Source organism: Oryzias latipes, chromosome 6, assembly GCF_053564925.1.
Source record: "Oryzias latipes strain Hd-rR chromosome 6, Olatipes_Hd-rR_3.1".
In the NCBI taxonomy this organism is placed as follows: Eukaryota; Metazoa; Chordata; class Actinopteri; order Beloniformes; family Adrianichthyidae; genus Oryzias; species Oryzias latipes.
In genome coordinates this window covers 7,220,230-7,247,826 of record NC_136242.1, presented here as the reverse complement: position 1 = coordinate 7,247,826, position 27,597 = coordinate 7,220,230, and the positions used below count along the sequence as shown (strand labels likewise).

Genomic DNA, 27,597 nt, shown 5'->3' with positions numbered 1-27,597 from the left:
AACTCCTCTTTGGAACAGGAAGTTTTTTTCAGAAACGATGGCAATGAACCTAAATGGATATCAGTAATAGAAGTACGGGCAGGACCGCTTTTCTGTACTACTGGGAAATGCAAAGATAACAAAGCATCATGTTAATGTTCATCCAGCTATTTAGTGTCCACAAACAGGATTTTGCTGTTGCATCACCTGATTTCACATCAGTGGATGTGAGGTATTCCTGTCCTCTGCTGACAGATGGACAACAGAGGACGGGACTTTAAGGGGACATAAAGAACTAGAAGGTCACCTGATCCATTGGAGGACTTTGATATGCAAATCACAAAAGTGTAAAAAAATAAAAAGCGATAATAAATACTTGTTTAAGTTATTAAATATTTTTTTGTAGTGATCTACGGTTTGAATGAACTATAGTATGTATTTATGTATATACTGCATAAAAGCATTCCTATTTTATTTATATTTTTTTTAATATACTCTAAAAAATTTTTCCCTGTTTGAATTGTGATCCGATTGTTCGCAGATTTGAAACTTGTGTGTTGGAGGTGATGAGTTGTTTTCCTTTTACCAGCAAGAATTGTCATGTAGTCATTGAGGCCCTGCGGGGGGCAAAAGAGGTCTTGGGGGTGCACATGAGGTCCCAAGCTTGGCAAAGCTGACTTTTATCCACCACCATCATACTGTATGGTGTTGTGACAGCAGGCAAATTCTCATCACCCGCTTTCTGTAGTCCGCGTCGCAGAGGTCAAAGGTCAGTCTGTGGTCACAATAGAGTCCTCTGGTCACATTCCTCTGGATCTCCCATTATTCCTTCAAGTCTTCAGACCAGATGTTGAAGGATCTTACTTATCCAGGCAGTGGTGTCTTGACATTGAGTCATGACATCTGGACTTCAACTCTTCTTTCTTTCTTTGAAGCTTCTTGGATGAGCGATGAAACATTTTAAAAAAGACGACCAAGTCCAGATGCCACAACTCAACTTCAAGACCTTTGCAGTGAGAAACGTCCATTCGGCTGACCCTACTTCCTATCTGATGTGACCTAGAAAAGATTAAAAACGATCAGAGGCGTGTCCAAGTTTGTAGAAAATAATTTAATGACATCTGAAAACAACAAGTACAAAACAGACGCACAGATGTGTCCTTTGCTCTGTGACAACCCCAGCAGGTAGCAAGGGTACCGTAGTCTGGCTGAGTCCAGCGGCGCTTGGCGGCGTCCGTAGCATCATTAGTCTCTTACACTCATTCATCCAATCAGAAAACACTGCACAGGTGGGCGGCCACGCCCCCTTTTCAGCAGATCAGGGACCTGATTGCCTCTTTGATCAGTTTAAACAAAAGTCCAGGTTTTCCAACTCAAAAAAAACAAAAGGTGGGGTTCATCCCTTCAATCAGACATGTCAGGTTAACCCTCCCCTGCCCCACCCCCCTCAGGTGAGTGAGATAAAAGGGGAGAAATGAATCCAACTGAAAGGGGAGAGCAACTAAAAGAAGGTGATGAAGAGCAAAGGCGTCACTCAGCAGTCGATACTTACAGACTCTGCAGCTCCGCCCACCGCTGGAGGGGGTGGGAAAGAGGAGGCGGGGGTGTCGGCCTTACCTCATCCCTCACTGACAGCTGATCAGTTCAGTTCCATCACACATCATCAGCCAGCAATGGGCCGACTCCCCCCAGACTCACGCTGACCCCCGTTAGCCGGCAGCGGTCCACCAGCCGCTGCAGGCGCTGCGAAGCTCCACCCTCTGCTGCCTCGTACAGCAACCGCTGGGAGGAGACAGAGACGGAGGTGGTCAGAAGGGAATACAGAGGAAAAACGAGGTGGGGTAGGTGAAGAAGGGGAGGTTTGATGAAAAGGGAGCACGTAGTGAAAAATATGGGGGTGCTCACACTCACACCTGTGGTTACTCAGTAATTACACAGAAGGGGGGGGGCTGCTCCTACATTGTAAGGGGGGCCCAACATTTGTGAAAAAAGAAAGTTTAGGTGAAAATGTAGGACAATACTTATGAAGCATCCTCATTAATGTGAGCAAATAAAATCGTTTATTTACAAAAACCAAATGCTGCGTTTCAGTCACAACTCCACCTATGAATACTCTACAGCAGGGGTGTCAAACATACGGCCTGGTGGCCTTATCCGGCCCGCCAGGTGATTTACTACGGCCCACACATGAAGAGTAAAAATCATAAGGATGTTTAAAAAAGAAAGCGAGTTTCTAGTCCATTCCTGTGGCGAGTTATGCTTTTTTAAAGAAATAACCGAAATGTGCAATTCCGCCACTAGGGGGAGCAAAGGAAAGGAAAAACAGTTGAAACAGCATCTCTGCACGTGCCAAAAGCGAAACATAACAGCTCTGCGTCTGGGTAGGATGCACTTTGGTTCCATATGAGCCTTACCGCTGTTATCTTGCTATAAGGATGATCAGTAGCAACACCCTAATGACCAAAATGTTTTCAAACGTGAAGTGGAGTGAAGAGCCTTCCAGGAAAAATGGACAGTTTTTTTTCTTTCATGAAGATGAATGCAAAACCCAAATGCTTTGTATGTCATCAACATCGCAGTGTTCAAAGAATATAACATTCAGCACCACTAAGAGACTTACCATAAAGAAATGTTTCTGGATTGCTTCAGTGACAGATGTAAAATATTCAGTCTGTATTAATTTGAATAGACCAACTTTTCTTTAATTGAAATTACTTTTATTTGGGATCCATGGGCCCTAAGTGATTAGGCTACTATGTTGGTTGAGGCATTTTTTCCAACTGAGTAAAAAACTAAAACAAAGCTGTTAGTTTGCTTTTATGTTACTGGTCCGGCCCACTTGAGATCAGACGGGTTAAATGTGGCCCCCGAACAAAAATGAGTTTAACACCCCTGCTCTACAGTCACAACTCCACCTATGAATACTCTACAGTCACAACTCCACCTATGAATACTCTACAGTCACAACTCCACCTATGAATACTCTACAGTCACAACTCCATTTATGAATACTATACAGTCACAACTCCACCTATGAATACTGTAATCACAACTCCACCTATGAATACTCTATAGTCACAACTCCACCTATGAATACTCTATAGTCACAACTCCACCTATGAATACTCTATAGTCACAACTCCACCTATAAATACACTACAGTCACAACTCCATCTATGAATACTATACAGTCACAACTCCACCTATGAATACTGTAATCAAAACTCCACCTATGAATACCATATAGTCGCAACTCCACCTATGAATACCATATAGTCGCAACTCCACCTATGAATACTCTATAGTCACACCTCCAACTATAAATACACTACAGTCACAACTCCACCTATGAATACTCTATAGTCACAACTCCACCTATAAATACACTACAGTCAGAACTCCATCTATGAATACTATACAGTCACAACTCCACCTATGAAAACTGTAATCACAACTCCACCTATGAATACTCTACAGTCACAACTCCACCTATGAATACTCTATAGTCACAACTCCACCTATGAATACTCTATAGTCACAACTCCACCTATGAATACTGTAATCAAAACTCCACCTATGAATACCATATAGTCGCAACTCCACCTATGAATACTCTATAGTCACAACTCCACCTATAAATACACTACAGTCACAACTCCACCTATGAATACTCTATAGTCACAACTCCACCTATAAATACACTACAGTCACAACTCCATCTATGAATACTATACAGTCACAACTCCACCTATGAATACTGAAATCACAACTCCACCTATGAATATTCTACAGTCACAACTCCATCTATGAATACTCTACAGTCACAACTCCACCTATGAATACTATACAGTCACAACTCCACCTATGAATACTCTATAGTCACAACTCCACCTATGAATACTCTATAGTCACAACTCCACCTATAAATACACTACAGTCACAACTCCATCTATGAATACTATACAGTCACAACTCCACCTATGAATACTGTAATCAAAACTCCACCTATGAATACCATATAGTCGCAACTCCACCTATGAATACTCTATAGTCACAACTCCACCTATAAATACACTACAGTCACAACTCCACCTATGAATACTCTATAGTCACAACTCCACCTATAAATACACTACAGTCACAACTCCATCTATGAATACTATACAGTCACAACTCCACCTATGAATACTGTAATCACAACTCCAACAATGAATACTCTACAGTCACAACTCAACCTATGAATACTCTACAGTCACAACTCCATCTATGAATACTCTACAGTCACAACTCCACCTATGAATACTCTATAGTCACAACTCCACCTAAGAATACTCTATAGTCACAACTCCACCTATGAATACTCTATAGTCACAACTCCACCTATAAATACACTACAGTCACAACTCCATCTATGAATACTATACAGTCACAACTCCACCTATGAATACTGTAATCAAAACTCCACCTATGAATACCATATAGTCGCAACTCCACCTATGAATACTCTATAGTCACAACTCCACCTATGAATACTCTATAGTCACAACTCCACCTATGAATACTCTATAGTAATACTCCACCTATAAATACACTACAGTCACAACTCCATCTATGAATACTATACAGTCACAACTCCACCTATGAATACTGTAATCACAACTCCACCTATGAATACCATATAGTCACAACTCCACCTATGAATACTCTATAGTCACAACTCCACCTATGAATACTGTAATCACAACTCCACCTATGAATACTGTAATCACAACTCCACCTATGAATACTCTACAGTCACAACTCCACCTATGAATACTGTAATCACAACTCCACCTATGAATACTGTAATCACAACTCCACCTATGAATACTGTAATCACAACTCCACCTATGAATACTGTAATCACAAATCCACCTATGAATACAACACTACAGTCACAACTCCATCTATGAATACTCTAAAGTCACAACTCCACCTATGAATACTCTAAAGTCACAACTCCATCTATGAATACTATACAGTCACAACTCCACCTATGAATACTGTAATCACAACTCCACCTATGAATACTCTATAGTCACAACTCCACCTATGAATACTCTACAGTCACAACTCCACCTATGAATACTCTATAGTCACAACTCCACCTATGAATACTCTACATTTACAACTCCACCTGTGAATACTCTATAGTCACAACTCCACCTATGAACACACTACAGTCACAACTCCACCTATGAATACTCTACAGTTTTAACTCCACCTTTGAATACTCTATAGTCACAACTCCACCTATAAATACACTACAGTCACAACTCCATCTATGAATACTATACAGTCACAACTCCACCTATGAATACTGTAATCAAAACTCCACCTATGAATACCATATAGTCGCAACTCCACCTATGAATACTCTATAGTCACAACTCCACCTATAAATACACTACAGTCACAACTCCACCTATGAATACTCTATAGTCACAACTCCACCTATAAATACACTACAGTCACAACTCCATCTATGAATACTATACAGTCACAACTCCACCTATGAATACTGTAATCACAACTCCAACAATGAATACTCTACAGTCACAACTCAACCTATGAATACTCTACAGTCACAACTCCATCTATGAATACTCTACAGTCACAACTCCACCTATGAATACTCTATAGTCACAACTCCACCTAAGAATACTCTATAGTCACAACTCCACCTATGAATACTCTATAGTCACAACTCCACCTATAAATACACTACAGTCACAACTCCATCTATGAATACTATACAGTCACAACTCCACCTATGAATACTGTAATCAAAACTCCACCTATGAATACCATATAGTCGCAACTCCACCTATGAATACTCTATAGTCACAACTCCACCTATGAATACTCTATAGTCACAACTCCACCTATGAATACTCTATAGTAATACTCCACCTATAAATACACTACAGTCACAACTCCATCTATGAATACTATACAGTCACAACTCCACCTATGAATACTGTAATCACAACTCCACCTATGAATACTCTATAGTCACAACTCCACCTATGAATACTGTAATCACAACTCCACCTATGAATACTGTAATCACAACTCCACCTATGAATACTCTACAGTCACAACTCCACCTATGAATACTGTAATCACAACTCCACCTATGAATACTGTAATCACAACTCCACCTATGAATACTGTAATCACAACTCCACCTATGAATACTGTAATCACAAATCCACCTATGAATACAACACTACAGTCACAACTCCATCTATGAATACTCTAAAGTCACAACTCCACCTATGAATACTCTAAAGTCACAACTCCATCTATGAATACTATACAGTCACAACTCCACCTATGAATACTGTAATCACAACTCCACCTATGAATACTCTATAGTCACAACTCCACCTATGAATACTCTACAGTCACAACTCCACCTATGAATACTCTATAGTCACAACTCCACCTATGAATACTCTACATTTACAACTCCACCTGTGAATACTCTATAGTCACAACTCCACCTATGAACACACTACAGTCACAACTCCACCTATGAATACTCTACAGTTTTAACTCCACCTTTGAATACTCTATAGTCTCAACTCCACCTATAACTCATCAAGTATAGGTGGAGTTGTGAGTTTAAATGAGGTAAAGGTGGAGTTCTGACTACTGATGAGGTAACAACTCCATAGTCACCAACTCTGCAGTCACAACTCAACCTATAGCTAACCTGCAGTCATAAGTCAGCACACACCTGACCAGCAGTACACAAACTGGAATCAGATCAAACCCTTTGTGTTGCAGTGTAAACATCTGTGAGTGTTGTGTGTTGTGCTGTGTTGTAGGGAGAATTACATGTTTCCACAGGGCGGCGCACAGCGGCAGGTGCTGCAGAGCTTGGTCAAACAGAAGTCTCACCTGAAAAACAACACAGACGACATGAAGGAAGAAGTATCAGAGGCACCAGGGCTCATTTTGTCTTCAGAGATCCTCCACACCAACAGGAGGCTTTACTACGTTTTTTTTTAAACAAAGAGGCAGGGCTTTATTTTAAAGTATTAGTCACATCCATGACCATGAAGCAGTATAGCCAGCAAGTCTTTAAAAAAGTTTCAGGACTGAACAGACACAAACCCTGACAAAAAACAGGATGTCAATGGGATTGATGGATGCAACTGACAGGAGATGGGATGCCAGTCCACCAGGAAATGCTAGGACACAGATCGTATGTCCCTATGCAAACTACCTTCCTTTTTAAGGGTTTTGTTTTTTCTGGGAGGAGATATGGTCACATAGTGACCCCTAGTGGTGACTGTCAGAGCTGCTTGTTCAGCCATGAACCCAGTGACAGACGTGGTCTGCCTCTATGCTGGAGGTTGGTGGCGGTGTTAAAGTCACAGTGCTGTCAACAGAAAAAGACCCATAGAAGTCCAGAGCTCACCTCAGCTCGCTCCCTCAGCTCCTTCTCCACGGCAATGGCTCTGCACAGAAAACCAGAGAAAGCGTGAGACGGCTCCTGCTCACCGCCTGCGAACAAAACCCACAAACAAACCAGAACCACAACCATCCTGACCAAAACACCTGTCCCCGTCTGGCTCAAGCTGACATCCAATGACTTTAAATGCTTTGAACCCCAGGTGGGAGGGGCTTGTCCGACGCACAGAAGAACATGTTGGTGGGTTTTCGCGTTTGCCAGTTTCTGGTTTTGGACTTTTTCTGGGATGTTTTGAGTCTCACCATTCTGATCCTGAGCGTTACACACTTACATTCTCCAGCTGGACAAACACCGGGGGGCGCAGTTGCTCAGCATGCGGGCCTGGAACTTCACCTGTTCCAGGTTCCCATTCTGCCACTCTTGAAGCAGAAACCTGCAGACAGATGACAGACAACAGATGCAGGACTGAGCACACAGCAGGAGCACAGCCAGCAGAATCCTTCTGTGTTTCTGCGCGAGCACCTGAGGCCCAGCTCAATGTTGTTGGGCATGGCGTCCCTCAGTCTCTCCAGAACCAGTGCTCGCTGTGGAATATGTCTCAGGTAAAGAGTCACCACCTGCAGGCAGATGGGACCGGTCAGAACCACAGGAAGAGCCCAGAACATTAACCGGGATGTGACTTTGGGCAGATACAGCTCCTACCTTGTTGTGAAAGCGGTAGCTGCTCCAAAACATAGCAGGGTTGAAGGGCAGCTCCAGCCGGGACGGGATGGTACTGAGGCAGCGATGAACAAGATCTGGGAAAAGCTGTGCCGCATCAGCACCGGCCTGCGGACTGCAGCTGAAGAGCAGGTAGCTGAGGGGGAAGCGGACACAGCGGCGTGAGAGTTGGACAGCGTGGTTGGTACCTGGGGCAGGCGAGCATTGGCACACTCACTCCATCCACAGCTGGTGCAGCTCGTTCAGCTGCAGCGGTGAGCCCAGAGCGCGCTCAAAGGCTTCCACCACCTCCTCCAAGCCGCCTTGGAGCCACTGCCACCGACTGCAAAACAGGAAACACAGAACCTGCAACTAATCAGGAGAGGCTGGCTCACCAGCATTTGACCCCACCCACAGCCTTAGGGGAACCGCATAGAAACAGGGTTGGTATAAAAACCCATCATCATGCGTGTGGGGGTGCGCGCACCAATGCAGAAGGTGCAGCATTGGGATCTGCTGACGGAGCGGACCCTGAAGCTCCTTCTTAATGACGGCGCTGGTAGGCAGCTCTTTGGTGGGGAAACCCAGAAGGTGACTGAAGGCATAGAGAACCCCATCAGAGAATCAGAATAAAGATCCAAACGCCTGAGTGGGAGGGGGCAGGGCGTCACCTACCGTAGGATGTCCACAGGGGACATCCGGCTACTGTTGTCCTCACAGAGCGACAGCATGAAGGCTCGCAGCAGAGGAGGAACGCCACTGGACTTTTGCTGGAAAGCAGAAACAGAAATCAGGGGGAGGACTGTGGACTGAGGCAGGTCCTGCAAAGAGCAGGTTCTCATCCGGTCCAGCTCAAGAACAGGAGTTGCAGGTTCTGACTTTAGATGTTATGACCTGAGACGGTCAGCGTACCTGATTCATAAGGAAGCAGCAGCAGTGGTAGAAAACCTGTGCGTCATGGGGACACTCTGCCAGGGCGCGCAGCCACGTACTAGCTGCACTCTCTGCATCGCCCTGACTGAGGTGGAGGTCGGCGAGGGCGCTTCGCAGCGTGCACGAGTCGGGACACGCCTCCAGGAGAGTTTCACACAGGGACACACCCTGCTCGAACCTGCAGGGACAAAAGCTGAAGCTGGAGGCGGGGTCACTGGAACGATCCCTCACCACGCCGCTCTCCCTGTGGTGTCACTCACTTTTGCAGTAGCTTGTAGAGAAGAATGAGGTTGGAGTGCAGGGGCAGGCACGCCAGTGTGCGCTCGCCGTCTGACGCCGATTCCTCACTGCAGCGCTGAACAGCGTCTGAAGGGACCAGAGGACGGTGGTTGGGAAGATATGGGCTGATGTTCTCAGGGTAAAAAAAAAATCGTACCTTCAAACAGGGCGATAAGGATGTCAGGCGGCGTGCTGACATCTTGCGACGTTCTCCAGGGAAGCAGGAAAGGCTCTTTGCTGACGATTCGGCCCGGCCCGGACTCGGTCGGGTCAAACAGGCTTGCTGGCAGCTGGTCAAACTCAGTCAGGTGGATATAGGACAGCCAGAGGAGGGCGCGGTCAGCGGGGGTCATGTGGTCAGCAACGCTCCGCTCCTGGGATGACTTCAAAGCATTCTGGAAGAGACACAGGTCATTCCACACCTGCTGGTGGGCAGGGTCGTAGAGACTCAGGACGGACGGGGCCCCCACCTGCAAAATGGCCAGGGCGCTCTCCATGCGACCTGTGAACAGGCTGAGCTGCACCCTGTAGAGCAGGGCCTCCATCAGCTGAAAGGACCGCCGCTCTGTTCCGTCGCAGGAGGCCTCAACCACAAGATACTGTAGCAAACGCTCGCACACGTAGTCCCGCCCCTCAAAGGAGCTCTCCAGGTTCAGGTACTGAGGGGCAAAGGCAAATGATAACTACCCACACCAGAAACACACCCACTCAGAGCACAGCTGGTGGGGACACTGGCAGCAGCTGGACATCATGCAGACAGGTGGGCTGGGAAGAAGGTCGGACAGGTGACACAGATGCGTTAGTGGGAACCACACCTCCAAAGGTAGGAGGATGGTGTCACACCTCTCTAGGTTGAGTGAGGAACACATCTGCAGGCACGCCTGTGGGGGCCACTTACATTCCACCACACTCGGTAGTCGGGGGCGTGCTCCACAGCCATTTCGCACATCTCCTGCACCTCCTCTTGACTGCCACGTCTGGAGAACAGCAGCAGGTAATGGCTCCAAACCTCCGGGTCCTCGCAGTTGCTCTCCAGAGCGCGAGACAATGTGTTGAGAGCAGCTTCCAGGCTCTCTGCGGTGGAGCTGAAGGGAAGAGGGAAACCGATCAGGCTGGGATCAGAACCCGAACCGGAGCAGAAGATGGACTAGACACCTACGTGTCGGTTTGGTTGAGGTATTTGAAGGCCAGTTTGATCCAGAGCTGCGTGTCCCGGGGACTCTCCAGGACGCTGGCTTCTAGATTGGCAATGTCATCAGTCTCACTGATGAAGTAGCGGCGGTCCTCTGAAGTGACACAGGTGTCGACAGGGGGCGCGCCACTCCTGCAGACGCCGTCTGGATGAGGACACATCAGGATTTAGTGGTAAAAGAGCAGCTGGCTACCAGTGGAACATGACGGCCATGAGGAGGCGCTGTTGCGTGCCTCACCTCCTGCAGAGGTCGGCAGAGCCTCCGGGGCTTCGTCTTCGCTGTCCTCCTCACCGTCTGCCCCCACATGCACAGAGGGCTTTGGCTTCCATTTGCGGGCATCTTTGCACGTGGTAAACGGGGGGACTGAAAATCAAAGAGGGGCCAGAGGTCAGGAGGCGGAGTCTGATGGACAATTGACAACAGAAGAAGATACTGACCATGCTTCTTGCTTTCGTTGACTTTGCTGAGAAGAAGAAGGGCCATCTGGTCCACAGACATGCGATCTTTATTCGGCCCAAACAGCTTCTTCAGGTAGCTCTCTAGAGGACAAGAACCTTCAGAACCAGGCCCACAAACCAAGCGGACCGCTGACCGTGATCAGCTGCAGTACAATCAATGTATCTATACATGCACATTCAATGAACAGAAAAACACTTTTCACCTGAAAATATTTGCAACACGACTTTATGTAAAAGACAAAAATAAAAAGTAAAATGGATCCTTTGATTTCATGAAACAGTACCAGACCTTTGAAGGTAAAAGCTGAAATGAATGAAACTATTTGGTGAACAGGAAATGAGGTGACTGGACGTGTCTGTGCTACACTAACCTGTGGCATCACTGATCTCCTGGTCCGAGCTGGTCTCTGAGCAGCCAATCAGAGACAGGTTGTAGGACAAGATATCCTGGTAGAGTTGGTCCCTGCTCAGAGTGCAATTCCTCATATGCTGCCTGGAGATGAGGGACAACGGCAAAAACAGATCCTGAATCTGTCACCCGACTACCAGGTTTTTCAGAGTACTATAAGATGCATTTCTTTTTGTAGCTTCAGAAGAGAGTTATATCTGATTAACAAAAAAAGAACATAAATAGGCTCATTTATTTCTTATTTTTCCACTAACACCTGGATGCCCTTTGGCAGTTCCCTGCTAACATCCACTAGAGGGCACTGTAGGTCAACACAGAAGAAGAAGCAGATCCTAACCAAAGCAGATCCTGAACCAAAAGAGGCCCTGAACTAAAGCAGATCCTGACCAAAGCAGATCCTGAATAAAATCAGATCCTGAACTAAATCAGATCCTAAACTAAAGCAGATCCTGAACTGAAGTCGATCCTGAACCAAAGCAGATCCTGTGCTAAATCAGATGCTAAACTAAACCAGATCCTGTACTAAATCAGAACCTGAACCTAAGCAAATCCTAAACCAAAAGATGTCCTGAACTAAAGCAGATCCTAAACCAAAGTAGATCCTTAACCAAAGCAGATCCTGAACTAAAGCAGATCCTAAACCAAAGTAGATCCTTAACCAAAGCAGATCCTGAACTAAAGCAGATCCTGAACTAAAGCAGTTTCTGAACTAAAGCAGATCCTGAACTAAAGCAGACCCTAAACCAAAGCAGATCCTGAACCAAAGCAGATCCTGAACTAAAGCAGATCCTGAACTAAAGCAGATCCTGAACTAAATCAGATCCTAAACCAAAGCAGATCCTGAACTAAAGCAGATCCTGAACTAAAGCAGATCCTGAATTAAATCAGATCCTGAACCAAAGCAGATCCTGAACCAAAGCAGATCCTGAACCAAAGCAGATCCTGAACTAAAGCAGATCCTGAACTAAAGCAGATCCTAAACCAAAGCAGATCCTGAACTAAATCAGATCCTGAACCAAAGCAGATCCTGAACCAAAGCAGATCCTGAACCAAAGCAGATCCTGAACCAAAGCAGATCCTGAACTAAATCAGATCCTAAACCAAAGCAGACCCTGTATCAAAGCAGATACTGAACCAAAGCAGATCCTGAAGCGAAGTAGATCCTGAAAGCACACTCACCATCTGCAGCCGTCGTGGTTGCAGGTACCCATTAGGTCAAAGCGACAGAAACATTTGTTTGCTTGGATGGCATTACTGAAGGTGACGGAGCTCAGCGACAGCTTTTCCTTGGTCCTGTAGTACGGGCTGAACCTGTGCGGGGGGGGGGGGGGGGGGGGGGGGGGGGGTTACAAGTGTCGTCATGCATGTTCCAATATCCTGGGATGTTGACAGAAAATCGGGTCAGCTGATCCTTAGGTGTCTTGAGCTCACCTGTAGGACCGGAACGTCAAAAGTGGGCTGTGGTATGCCTTAAAGGGAACAGGCTTCAGCTCCGAGCCTGCTGATTGGCTCGTCTCCCCCTCTAGTGGCAGCACCTGCACAGGAAACTGAACAATAGGCCGGATGAGGGTGGTCTCAGGGCAGACAGTGTGGCAGCTAAGCAATAAGACGTGCTGTTTACCTGCTGGGCTGGGGGGTCACTCACGTCCCCCCCAAGCTTGTGCACCTCCCTGTGCAGCAGCTCTCCCAGCTGGGTCTGCTGCTGGAACCTCTGCTTCAGACTCTCCATGTTCAGACCAGAAAACATTTCTGCTGGGAGCTCGCCTCCACCTCCTGTCTTGGCCAGCTTGGTGCAACTCCCATCCTTTGAGTTGGAGGAGTTCACAGCATCCAGATGGGGTTTGGTGAAGGAACTGTTAGACTGTCTAAGGGAGGAGCGGCGGCCATCTTTAGAGATGGGGGCAGCAGGAGGTTCTGGCTCTTGATCATCAGCATCCGGGACGTCCTCACTGTCCAGGGCCAGCTTATCCTGGGACAGGTCATGCAAGGAGGGCTGAGGTGGGAGAAAGGTGGCGGGCGCGGGCAGCGGTTCCACCGGCGGGTCTGGTGGGGGGATTGAGGCTGGTGCCTGGGGCTCCGCTGGGCCTGTTTTATTCCGGAGCGCCTGAGCCTCCTTCAGCTTTTGAATCTTCAGGGCGTACTCCGCCTCCAGCTGCTGCAGCCGCCTCTTCTGTGCGATCAGCTCAGCAAACTGCTGTTCGGAGAAGTGGCGGGAGGTGTCCAAACGTTGCATCTTACTGGGCTGTGGAGACAGGAAAGGGTCAGAGCACACCCCCTCCCCTTCCAGCTCTGCTCACATCAGTGTCAACCAGACAATGGGGGACATTTTATTTAATGAGGGGGAAACAAACGGACAGAGGCTAACTGACCATCATCAAACCATCATCAGCATTAAAGACCGATGGAGAGCAGCTGAAACTGAAGTGGTCCAGACTGATGGTGATGTGCTGAATGTCATTAAGTAGACTAAATATATATTCTAAAGTCTTTGGAATCTGAATCTGTTTAACTGCCAATAAATGTGTTGCAGCAAAAGGATTTTTCAGCCACAGATTCTGCAAGTTGTCCCGCTAGAAAAGCTGAGTCTGGTCTGTAATGTTCATCAACTGGGAGAGAAAGAAAGTAGAAAATAATCCAGGAACTCACATTGTTTGATTTTTAAAGAATTTATTTCTTGGTCAATAACAAAGTTCACCTGTAACCCTGGTTTTCAATGGAAGAGGTCAAAGGTTCCCTGTAGGTCTTCAGCAGGTTCAAACACACTGTAGCTGCTGTTTTGGTCCATTCCTCCATGCAGATCTTCTCCAGAGCTGTGGTTTTTTGGGCTGTTGCTGGACAACAAACTTTCAATTCCCTCAATCCATTCTTTATTGGATTGAGATCCAGAAACTGGCTAGTACACAAAACGTTTTTATTATTGTTTTTTCTTACATGGACACTTCTTGGTTGCCTAGGCGATGTGCTTGGGTTCATCGTCGTGCTGGTAGATCCAGACGCGTTTCATTTTTAATGCTCTCACTGATGGAAGGAGGTTTCTCTCAACATTGGTGGATCCATTCATCCTTTCCTCAGAGTGGATCAGTCAAGAAAAGAAGCTCCAAACCATGATGTTTCCCCCACCATGCTTCATAGTGGGTGTGGTGTTACTCAGCGCTCTGTTAACCTTTGTTGATGTGGTCCCAGCTCTCTTCAGGTCATTGACCAATTCATCTGTACAGTTCAGGGCTGTTTCCTCACAGTTCTCTAGATTCCTTGGATTCCACCAGGTGAGATCCTACATGGAGCTCGAGGTGGAGGGAGATCTTCTTCCATTTTCTTTCCAACAGTTGATCTCTTCTCATTGAGCTGCTTGTTGGTTCTAGATTGGTTCATTCCAGTCTTGGTCAGGTCTACAATCCCTGGTGTCCTTTGACAGCTCTTTGGTCTTGGTGGAGGTTGCAGTCTGACTGTTTAAGGGTGTGGACGGGTGTCTTTATAGAGACAACCAGTTCAGATAGGTGACAATTATTGTATTTATTTATTTAACCAGGAAATAAATCCCATTCAGATCCACAGATCTCTTTTTCAAGGAAGTCCGGGTCAACAAGCAAAAGTTACATACACCCAAGACATTTCATAGAATTAACATACATTTAAAAAAGTATAAATAAATAAAAATGAAACCAACTAATTCAAGGCAGTTACAGGTCAGTGCTTGCATTTTCAGATCCTTCATCTTGAAAAGCCATCTTTCCTGTTTCTGTTGGAGCACTCTGGACTGACAGCGAGTAGATTCCCTGAGATCGGGGAGCATAAGGTGCATCAGATCTGCGCTGCAGAGCCACGTTCAAATATGAAGGGAGCAGTCCGATGAGTCCCTTTGTGCCAATGTATAAGGCAGGCCAACCAACTCGCCAACTCAACCAACTCAACCAACTAGGGCAGGGGTCGGGAACCTTTTTGGCCAAGAGAGCCTTAAACGCCACATATTTTTAAATGTAATTTCGAAAGAGCCATACAATAATGTAGCGTCCCTTTCCCACACTGAGGCACGGAGACTTAACCTCTTTTAGGGTTCTTTATTCTGGTTACTGCAGACCCCTAACAAACGCCGTACAATTAATTCAGCAACTCCTTATTCTCTCCCGCCGAGAAGAGAGCGCTTCTCCCAGCTTTATATTCCCCCCCTCCCGCTCCAGCCCTCCCATTTCCCTTATTTGGCCCATAGCTGAACCCCATTGGTCCAAACTCCCCAACAACAGGCTGAGCGACAGAACTGAGGGCCAATCAGATCTCTGCCTGATCGATGCGTTCAATGAACTCCAGAACTTTTAACGCGGCCCAACAGCCACCCAGTCCAACTCAGACCGCGACAATTTGTTTAAAACTAAATATACAAGTGAATGTGTGCATTTGATGTAATTTCAACATTTTTAAAGTACAATAAGTCTGTGGATTCTTTTTAATAACATTGTTATGCTATTGCTAATAAATGATGAGTATTTCTCGTGGTAGTTTTGCTGATTGTCTAGTCTGGTTGATACGTGGTGAGTTCCTGCTTCATGCAGGTGTTGACACTTTAAATGGGATCTTAGGTCTGAATGTTCTGTAGATGTGAGACAGACATGGAACCAAACACACACTCACACGCTGCAGTGAGTGATGGGCAGCGGGTTTACGTTTTTACCATCTCTGCGCGATTCACCTGCCCCCCCCTCGGCTTTCTTCCTCACACATCCCGTCCCCGAAACTGCGCGCTCTTCCTCAGAGACGGGAGCGCGCAGTTTTAGGGCAATTCACAGGTTTCCTCCTGGTACAAACTCTGTGAAATAATAGATAATAGTAAACTGATAGTTTTCTCTCCAAGCACCGCTACTACTGCGCGCCTCTGGCATCGCATCGCGCCCGAGAAGGGCTGGTCTAATGAAAAAAAAAAAAACTATAATTAAAGATTTGTCTGCGAGCCACATGTGACCATCAAAAGAGCCATAGGTTCCCGACCCCTGAACTAGTTGCTCCACAATTTGTTATGAAACGCAAAGAGGCATGAAAAAAAAAAAAAGAGTCCGATGTGTGGGCGGAGCCTAAACAGGGGCATGTGTGTATGAAACATCCCCATAATCAACGGCAGAAAGAAATGTTGCAGCAACAAGTCTGCTTCTTGAATGAAAAGAACATAACTCGTTTCTGAAGTGGACAAAAGACTTTGTTAAAGAGGAAGAAACAGAAATGGAAATGATTCTTGTTAGTTTGGAGGAGATACTGATTTTCTGCTTTATTGTACAAATAAATTTTTTTTAAAAATCAAATAGTGTGATTTCCTGGACCGTAGTTTCTATGATGAACATCACAGACCAAACTCCCCCTTTTTTTTAGGGGAACAACTTGCAGAATCTGTGACCAGAAACTGCTCTCCGGATGACATTCTCAGTCTAAGCTCATCAGTTTGTTTGTCTGAGGACGTCTCAGCGTGGTGCGTGATCTCATAGTGGTGTTAGCTAAATGTGTGCTGAAATTCTACGCTGTCAAAGAGCATGGCAGTTAACTGTTTTAAAAGTTCAAAGCAAAAAATGGGTCTTTTTAAAGCTAAACTCTTAATTAGCTTAATAAAGTGAAAGAATTGCTGAAATGACAAAAAAAAGGCTGACGATCGCTCATCTTTGACTTTAAGCCACTTCACAGCAGTGAAGGCTCTGCATCTCACCACAGATGGGGTGGAATCTGCGGGACGTTTGGCCCCCTGTCCCGCTGCCAGTTGAGCCTGGATCAGCTCCTTCTCCAGGTGGACGGCCTGAGTCTTTTTCACCGACACTCGCTGCTCGACGCGCTGCACCTGCGAGGGGCGAGGACATCCACGAGGCATGAGAGCGCTCCTGACAAGACCTGTGGCAGATCCCTGTCAGCACACATGCACAGGCGGCTCACCTGTTCCTGTAGCTTCTTCAGCAGTGTTCGATTGGCCACCACAACCCTTTCGGAGGCATGCAGCTGCTCTCTGAGTTTGGCCACTTTGGCCTCGGCCGTCTTCAGAGACTCTGTTTTCTTCAGCTCCTGCTGCAGTAGGTGTCTGAGGATGACCTCGTCCCTCTGCAGGAGCTCTCTGTGGCAGACGGACAGAAACCCTGTCATGTTTGGTCGGCTGTGCTTCCAGCAAAGCTCGGCTGGTTGAAGTTTTGCTCACCTGTGCTTGCTGAGTCTGTGCTCCACCTTGCTCAGCCGTAGCTCTGCAGCCGGCCACAGAAATGGATCCAGGCCGGGTTCAGGAGCAGGTGATCCAGACGGGTCCTTCCTCGGCCTGTCCCTGTTACCGCACAGTGTCAAATGTCACCATCGGACTCAGGCTTCCCTGAAGACGCAGTGTTTCTGGAAGTCATGTTACCGGGAGAGCTGCTCGCTCTGCAGGAGAAAGTTGGCCTTCTGGGCTTCAGGAGCCTCTGCACTTCTCACAGGGTTGTTCTCCTTCTCACATACTGAGGCAGCTTTGGGTTTGGCCGCCTGTGAAACATCAAAATGGAGTTGTTGTTTTTTATCAAGGGAAAGAAAAAAAAAAGTCTCCCAGCCTCTCCTGGTGTTCAATAAGGTTTGTGACCCACCTCCACCGTCCTGCGGGCCTCCTTGATCATGAACTCCAGACCTCCAAACTCCACCTGCGAGGAGCTGCAGGCGTCCACGTCAGAGTCACTGTCATCCGAGTCATTGAGGGAAACCACCACTGACTTGTGTCTGGGCAGCTGCAACAACAAGACAGGTGAGGGGCGCATCCCAGGTGGGGCCGGTCGTGTTTTGTGTGTGTGTGGGGGGGGTGCTCACCACCAGTGGAGCTCTGGAGGCGTGGTGTGTTCTGGTGAAGCGTCCACCTCTTCCTGCGGGCACAGTGTTCAGACTGACCACGCTCAGGTTTCCTCTGGCGGGGGGCTGAACGTCCGCAAGAAGTGGGCAGCTTGGCGACGTAGGGGCACTGGAGCTTTTCTGTAACAGGTTTGAGACACCATCATCATCATCATTCTCTGTCCACACAGGCCCACTTCCAGTCTGGTTCTGGTAGGGGGTGTGGTGTGTGTGTGTGTGTGTGTAAGGGGGGCACCCACCTCAGCTGCCACACGCTTGTTTGCCATAGACATCAGACAAGTCTCCCTCAGCAGCATCTCCTCCTCCTCCTCTTCGTCAGCAAACGGCGGCTTGGGGGGTGGCTCCAGCTCATCTGGGGGAGGGAGGGGTGGTGGTGGGGGAGGAACACTTTGCAACGTAGAGGAGAGAAAGGGCTGGGGTGGGGGGTATTTAAAATAAAGGATAAGAAAGCAGAGTATGTTCATGTTTTCAAGGGTAGACAGTGTGTTCCACTGTTTCTGTGTGGGGCGGGGGGCGTACCATTTCAAAATCAATGGATTCGGCCCGGTAAAGGCCTGATGGGGGGAAGCGTCCGGCCTCGTGTGCTGACAGCAGGTCGTGTTGGGGCGATGATGCTGACAGGAAAAGGAAATTTGAGTGACATCGAGGGGAAACTGGAACTCAGGTGCAGCTGAGGCCGTCCTGCTCACCTGGGGAACCCGTCTCGCTGTCTGTGTCCATGGCAACCTCATCATAGTTGTCATACTGGTAAAGGTTACCCAAGGTATCCAGGCCTAGCTTGCCAGCAGATTTCCTTTGGTCCTGGTCCCTGGACTGGAAAAAGGCAACGGTGAAGATGCCTCAGAGAAGAACCAAGCTCACCTGGGAACACGTGACCCCAGCTCCTACCCCGCTGCGAGTCCTCCTGCCTCCCACCAGCCTCATAAAACGGTTGTACTGCTCATCCTGGTTGGACAGATCCCGGATTCTGCGGATTTCTTCCTCCCTTTTTCGTCGATCCTCCTCCTCCTGTCGGCGTTTCTCCTCCAGCTTCTTCTGCTGCTGCTGCTGCTTCCAGGTGTCCAGCTGCTGCTTCCTGAACGTCTGCTTCACTGCTGAGCCTGGTGGACAGACAGAGGCAGTCATACCAGAGGAAGTTCTGACACAAAGTCTTTGATGCTTGGATCAAACCTGCTGACTGAACTTGATGAATGATGAAGGTCCTACTGATATTCTATAGTTTGGTCCTTAGAAACCTCCTCCCTGTCAGCTGTAGATGATCATGTTTTGTAATCTATCATCTGTTTCTTTGTATTCCTTTGCAGACCTTTATCCAGCCTGATCAGACTGACGTAAACAAGAAGACACTCTGATCTGGACCCTGGACATACTCAGATCTGGACCATGGACATACTCTGATCTGGACACACTCTGATCTGGACCATAGAAACACTCTGATCTGGACCATAGAAACACTCAGATCTGGACCATAGAAACACTCTGATCTGGACCATAGAAACACTCTGATCTGGACCATAGAAACACTCTGATCTGGACCATAGAAACACTCTGATCTGGACCATAGAAACACTCTGATCTGGACCATAGACAAACTCAGATCTGGACCATGGACAAACTCAGATCTGGACCATGGACACACTCAGATCTGGACCATAGACAAACTCAGATCTGGACCATGGACAAACTCAGATCTGGACCATGGACAAACTCAGATCTGGACCATGGACATACTCAGATCTGGACACACTCTGATCTGCACCATGGTCACACTCTGATCTGGACCATGGACACACTCTGATCTGGACCATGGACAAACTCAGATCTGGACCCTGGACATACTCAGATCTGGACCATGGACATACTCTGATCTGGACACACTCTAATCTGGACCATAGAAACACTCTGATCTGGACCATAGAAACACTCTGATCTGGACCATAGAAACCCTCTGATCTGGACCATGGATAGAGCTGCACGACGAGGAAAACTTGCGATATGCGATATTAATAATCATTATTGCAACAACGATAAAACTTGCGGCATGTGAAAAAAATAGCAAAACTACCAATAACACCATTCCCCTTTCATTGCAACAGTTTAAAAATTATACTCTTATTGACCCTCATCGACATAGGAGACGAACATCTAAGATAAAAGGGCTCCATCTGATTGGTCAACAACGTAAAGACGTCCATCTGATTGGTCAAATGCATAAATGGATTTATTTGATTCATTAAATACTTCAAACTGCCATAATACTTTTTTAGCACATTTAAGGTAACCATTCAGTGCAATTTTCGTCGTCTTTTGCGATATGCATATTGCACAGGTTGATGTCGCGATAACGATAGATTTGCGATATATTGTGTAGGCCTAACCATGGACACACTCAGATCTGGACCATGGAAACACTCAGATCTGGACCATGGAAACACTCAGATCTGGACCATGGACACACTCAGATCTGGACTATGGACACACTCAGATCTGGACCATGGAAACACTCAGATCTGGACCATGGACACACTCAGATCTGGACCATGGACATACTTTGATCTGGACCATGGACACACTCTAATCTGGACCACGGACACACTCTGATCTGGACCACGGACACACTCTGATCTGGACCATGGAAACACTCTGATCTTGCCCATGGAAACACTCAGATCTGGACTATGGACACACTCAGATCTGGACCATGGAAACACTCAGATCTGGACCATGGACAAACTCAGATCTGGACCATGGAAACACTCAGATCTGGACTATGGACACACTCAGATCTGGACCATGGAAACACTCAGATCTGGACCATGGAAACACTCAGATCTGGACCATGGACAAACTCAGATCTGGACCATGGAAACACTCTAACCTGGACCATGGACAAACTAAGATCTGGACCATGGACAAACTAAGATCTGGATCACTGACAAACTAAGATCTGGACCATGGACAAACTAAGATCTGGACCGTGAAAACACTCAGATCTGGACCGTGGAAACACTCAGATCTGGACCATGGAAACACTCAGATCTGGACCATGGAAACACTCAGATCTGGACCATGGACAAACTCAGATCTGGACCATGGAAACACTCAGATCTGGACCATGGAAACACTCAGATCTGGACCATGGAAACACTCAGATCTGGACCATGGAAACACTCAGATCTGGACCATGGAAACACTCAGATCTAGACCATGGACAAACTCAGATCTGGACCATAGAAACACTCAGTTCTGGACCTTGTAAACGCTCTGATCTGGACTTTGTAAACTCTGTTGCAAATCATTAAAATGAATGTAAGGTCAAGATGGGGCTGAAGGTTCAGTGTCACCCTAGCAGCCCTGGATCAGGTTCAGGTTCACTTATAGCAGGTTTTGCTGCCACAAACACCAGCTGAAATTGCAGGGCGCGGCTTCTCACCTGGACCAGTTATCTTCTTGGAGCTATGAGGTCTAGCTGGAGTTCTGCTCCTCGCTGGTGCAGCTTTGGATCCCAATTTTGGACTCTGTTTTGGTCTCTCTCTGTCTGCAGGTCTGGGCCTGGTCTTTGTCCGCTCCTTGTCTGCAAGCTTTGACCGGCTCCTGCTGTTCCTGTCCGTGGCGGCTGCAGCAGCTGCAGCTGCGGAGGCGGACCTGGTGGTGACCCTTTGCTTGGTAGGTGAAGTCAGTCCAGAGCCAGAGTTCTTGTCCTGGGCAGCTTTGGAAATCCGGTCCTTGCTCTTTTTCATCACCTGCTGCTCTTTCTGCTGCCACTTCTTACTGGCGGACTGCAAAGCGAGGAGACGCAGCTGCAGTTCCGACAGCTCCTCCTCCTCCACCTTTTCCACCTGGGGGGGGATATGTAGGGTAAAGGCTGATGTTCCCTGGTCCGTTTGCAGTGCGTCTCCGTTGCGTTGACACGTAAAAATCAAACGTTTATTAATCAATGGGATTGTACTCTTTATGCAAGAGTTCCCTGTCTGCGGACAAGTCAATGTCGGAAGAACACCCGGAAAAATGGGAAACAGGCCTGGGTTTCAAAATAAAATCTTTTGTTGTACTTTCAAAATAAAATTTTATGAATGCTATTTTATATTTAAGGCGACATACCCACATTTACACTGGTGTCTATTTTTGCCACGGACGACAAAAGTTTAATTGTGGAAGTACAAAAACATATCATTTACGACACAAAACATGGGGGGGGGGGGGTCTGTGACAGAGCACACGTCTGTCATAGCTTGTCAGGGTCTGATTACTCAAGTTTTGGATGAGCAAAGAGAGCGGGACGAAATACTCGACACGGGGTAGCAGGACAAAACACCGCCCTGAGAGACGGGGGAGGGGACCGGACCAGAGAAACTTACTGACGGTCATGAGAGAGACTCCCGAGCCAACGCAACTGAGACGCACCTCAGACGGACAGGTGGATATCCAGGGCAGAGCACGACGGATTGAGGCCCTTCATTCATAAAGGTGGATGTGACCCCACCGTCCACATGCTCGTTCTGATTCAGAAGCAATGCAGACGGACGGGAGGCAGGAGCTCACCTTGTCGGGTAAAATGGCGGACTCCTCGCTCGAGGCCGGTGATTGGCTTGGACACGAGCTGACCGGCTGAGCGTCCTCACTGCAGCACCCGCACCATCCCTTCACGCCAGCTTCACTGGCACCCCTTTCTCCTGATGACACACAATACAGGAAGTGACATCACAGACGGGCTGCGAAAGGTGGAAAGTGCTCTCCATAAGGCTCCTTTACTTCATACTTTACAACTCCAATTCACATTCACTTGAAACGAATACATGGCATTTGCTTTAACCCAAAGAAAATACTGAAGTATCTGAGGTAACAGTTACTCACCACTTGCCCCCCCTGGTGGCAGTAGAGAGACTTTGCTGCAGATAACACACAGCTCCCCCACCACAGCAGCCCCTCCTTCTGCGGTTTGCTCTAAACTTCCTGCAGCAGCTGGGACAGCCAAAATAAAAATCACAGCCTTGAAGGCCTCCTGCAGACATGTGGGGCTTATGCACAAATCCAAGATCCAGACTCACCTCCACCTGCTGCACCTGGATCCACACACTCTGTCTGGCTCTGGTCCAGGGTGGCCGGTACAGGAAGTTTCTGACGGAGAGGCTTGATGTTGAATGCATGAAACACTTTTTTCTCTTTCCTTTCGTGGTCTACCAGCTCCTCGGCTCCTGTGGGTCCTGGACCCAGTCCTGGTGCTGGTGCGGCCTCTGGAGGCCCGGCAACACTCTCTGCAGCACCCTCTCTGAGAGGAGAAGCTGCGGGGCCCAGGACCATGGTCTCCTCCTTTCGGATGCATTCCAGCTCCAGCTGGATCTGTTTGTACTTGGACAGAAGGTCCTCAAAGCTTTCGTTGGTGCCAGCATCCACTCTGGAACCAGGAATCCCAGAACCATCTTTCCTGGCCCGATTCCGGACCGGCGGCTTCTCTGAACCCCACAGTTACAGAAAACTTTGCTCAGTGGAACGCAGGCAGAAAACCACAAACTAGCAAGCAACCAGAGACCCACAAACTCAGAGTGAAAGCACATGTTTCTATTTTCCTCATCGAGATAAACGTGAAGATTTGACTGAATCCCCCCGGCAGTTTCTGTAATTCAGTCACCACAGTAGGAGGCATTGGTTTACAAAGGTACCATGCAGGTGTAAAATAGTCAATATCATTCGCATTAGCACACAAAATGTATGCATTCTTATAAAAATAACAGGTGTGGTATAATTTTGTGCTCTCGAAAACCCAAATTTGCTCATCTGTAAAAAATATTTACGGCTGTAAAATTTTTTGAACATTTAAAGAACAAATAATAATAAAAACATTTCAGGTACTCATAACAGCACATAAACATGCAAAAGTGTTTTTCTACAGTGGACACAAACACATCTACTGGCTGAAGTTACAACCTCAAACTTTTTTTTCTGAACTTAACCAATCAGCACCTTTTCTATATAAAGTGGATCTTCGTTCCTTCAAATTTATTTTAGTCAGGATGACTTTCTACCATCACGTCTTCACGAAAAACTACTCATTACAGTTATTTGTTGTTATTACTACTTTGTTCTACAGATAATTAGGTTTGCAGATGTTACTAATTTTTCTGATTTAGTGCCTATTGCAGAGCTGGATATTGCGATAACGATACATTTGCGGTATACTGTGCAGGCCTAATTATATATATACAGTAAACCCTTGTTTTTCGCGCGGGTTACGTTCCAAAAAGAACCCGTGATAGGCAAAATCCGGGAAGTAGAAACCTTTGTTTTTTCTTACAATTATTATACAATTAAATACTCTATTATACATTGAAAAGAAAGAACAAACCATTTTACAAGCTTAAGCATTTGTTTAACAAATAAAAGTACTTTAGAAAAAAATAACTTCTGTACTGTACTGTCAAATAATAATTTTAATCATCGATGTGAACAGAAGGCTTCAAATCGCGGAGATTAGCCCCGCCCACCGCGACCCGGGTAATTGGATTAAACGGGAGAAAATTTAAAATGATTATGAAAAAAATACAAAGTACAGTGGAACAAATAGTGACTCAGGTGTATTTAACTGCTCTTCAGACTGATGCTCTGCATCCTGACTTCGCTCTGCAGTGTTTTCTCCTTCTGAAGCCCGCGGTGCAGCTGTGTTTGATCGGGAGAAGAACATGATGATTGACAGTTGTTGTCGCTCTTTCTCTATGGGTTTTAGAGAAACTCGAAATTGCAAGATGATTTGCACGTACGTGTTGTAAATTTGGCGAGCTTTTTTACGTACGTGTGCATATTAAACTGCAGCGTTATTGACGCGCAGATAGAGAAGAAGCGGAGTGACTTTTTAGCCAATCAGAATGCAGAACACAATACACGATGCAAATCCGTGAAGTAGCGAAACCGTGAAAAGTAAACCGTGTTATAGCAAGGGATCACTGTGTGTGTATATATATATATATATATATATATATATATATATACATACACACACACACACACTTTTATATATTTATATATGTACATATATACATACATATATGTACATACTTACACACACACACACACATTTATATATATATATAAATATATACACATGTATATACCCATACACACACATATATATGTGTGTATGTGTATATACATGAACACACACAAACATACATATATATATACATATATATATATATATGTATGTATATATATATATATATATATATATATATATATATGTGTGTGTGTGTGTGTATATGTATATAAATGTGTATATATGAGTATATGTATATACACGAAGATTGCTGTACTTTGCTGTGGGGTATATTTTTTTTGTGTGAAGATTAACAACCCCTCTCATTAAAGTAAAATATGTCCAACACAAGAGGCCCTCAGTCCTCATCTGCCTGCCCAGCTGTTGGACAGGACAAGTTAGAAAAATAAAAAAAAGTGATCAAAATACTTTAACTCTCACATACTTGGCTAACAATGACACAGTTTAAGGAAAAAACACAGTGATCTCAGCTTGTTTAAATGGAAAATTGGTTATCATAAAAAAAACTGGAGGGTTGATTTCAAATGAATTACAGCCTAAGGCTCTGTGTGGTCACATTGGATCTGATTGTGAAAATGTCCAAAACCATCCACTTGAATGTCTCTGTTTTTGAGAACATCTCTGAACAAATGAGGAGATTTGGGGCGACACGGTGGTGTCAAATAAAAAGCCAAACAAACACAATTTGAAGGACTTCTGGGTTTAGTGCTTTTACCATTATAAGCTCTAAAAAATATCAGAATAACAGTGAGGAACCTTAAATATCTTCTCTTACAGTTCTATTCTCTGTAGTTAAGACGGCGTGTTTGTCATGAAGATGTGACGTAGTGACAGTAAAAGGCTATGAACGAATTCCCACGCTATATAGTGCAGCACTATGTAGTGCCCTGGATTTTAAAAGAAATTCAGACACCATGCTCACTTTTTTTTATGGCGGATATGACGTCATCGATTTCACTAAGTTAAAATCAAATTAATATAAGCATTTTCCGATTATTTAAGAGTCCCACTGTCTTCTAAAGATAAACATTTAAATTCATTTTATTGCAATTTCTCTTCCGGCGCTATGCATTATGGTCTATATTCCCTGATCTAAATGAGCATCGATGCACACTGGTTTTTCCCAGAGACTTCTGGTAAATTTCTAGGGCGCTCGATTTTGGGATTGTAGATTCAGACAGCACTTGAACATGGCGAACGTGCTATATAGTGCACTAAGTAGTGAGTAGTGAAGGAATTTGGACACAACCAAAGTGTTTGGGAAGGATCCTTTTGAGTGAATCCTTCAGCAGTACATGTTGTGTTCTGATTGGACAGAGAGAGGCACCTCTGATTGGCTGCTGACAGGAGAAAGGTTCTAAATGGTCAATGAGTTCAGAAGGTGTCAAAAGTCTGAGGTTGTACTAATTACAGTTTGTGTAGGAAAAAAACACACCTTTACTTGTTTACGCGCTGTTACGAAAACCAAAATTCTTCTAAAAACAGGATCCATGTTTACAAAAGTTCAAAGGAGCTACTTCTCGGTTTTAAACGTGTCCAAATGATCTATTTAAAGGGGACACAGGCTGTCAGCGTTGAACAGAAACAGGTTGACATCATTTCACAACAGCGACAGACTAAAGGAATGTGACTCCATACCGAACACCAGCACCGAAGGATACGTTTTCTCAGCGGGGATCCGTGAATGTCTGGGGGCCCATAACGACTCGGCGGGGCTCGGAAGTTCCCCCTGCCTCCCCGTCCTCTGTTCGGCACGACCCGGTGGCGAAACCTGCCCAGCGCGTCGTGGCTACGCTCCCAGAAGTTGGATCGTGGACTCGGTTCGCCAAGCAAACCGAGTCCCGGCGGCGGGGGAAGCGGCAGTCCATGTGCAGCGGGCGGAAAGGGAGGCCGATCGGGCCCGCTGGGCCCACACTGCTGCCTGTGGTTGGGGGGGAAGGGTCCGTGGTTGTAAGGCAACACACGCAGGAAGCCCGGCGGCTGGTGACCCAGGAGCGGCCCTATATTTTGCGGGTGCGGCTTCCGAGTCCTCTGACCAGCACCGCCACGGAGCCTGCTCCCTTCCCCCCGCCGCATCGGCACATTCTCCTCGATTTCATCGTCGCAGATCTCCCCGTCCTCCAGCTCCCCGTCCTCCGCTGGGGATTGATTGGGTCTGTTCGCGTTCATGCTGTGCTGACCGCCGGTCACGCTGTTACTCTTCCGGCCTCGGTCTCAGCTGGCGACCTCGGAGAGGCTCTTCTCCGGTTCAGTTTCGGTTAGCTCCTTGCTAGCTGTTCTGTGGCTAACGACCAACTATCGCGATA

The 27,597-nt window shown here is 46.4% G+C and overlaps 1 protein-coding gene across 1 annotated transcript; it reads right to left on the bottom strand.

Moving 5' to 3' along the window:
- Positions 1-1,071: 1,071 nt before the first annotated feature.
- zfc3h1 (zinc finger C3H1-type containing) lies at positions 1,072-27,597 on the bottom strand. The gene is made up of 36 exons (XM_023955537.2): positions 26,953-27,597; positions 23,292-23,696; positions 23,098-23,205; positions 22,786-22,916; positions 21,677-22,082; positions 19,132-19,343; positions 18,933-19,056; positions 18,763-18,857; positions 18,483-18,656; positions 18,205-18,363; positions 17,988-18,125; positions 17,774-17,889; positions 17,576-17,695; positions 17,320-17,494; positions 17,099-17,227; positions 13,037-13,657; positions 12,847-12,962; positions 12,595-12,726; positions 11,378-11,499; positions 10,986-11,087; positions 10,786-10,911; positions 10,515-10,692; positions 10,254-10,440; positions 9,826-10,014; positions 9,513-9,750; positions 9,337-9,442; positions 9,056-9,254; positions 8,819-8,913; positions 8,631-8,738; positions 8,382-8,486; positions 8,147-8,300; positions 7,967-8,061; positions 7,776-7,877; positions 7,451-7,490; positions 6,865-6,927; positions 1,072-1,761 (listed from the first exon to the last, which is right to left on the bottom strand). The coding sequence occupies exons 1-36, from the start codon at positions 27,458-27,460 to the stop codon at positions 1,633-1,635; spliced, it is 6,207 nt and encodes a 2,068-aa protein (XP_023811305.1). The 5' UTR covers positions 27,461-27,597; the 3' UTR covers positions 1,072-1,632.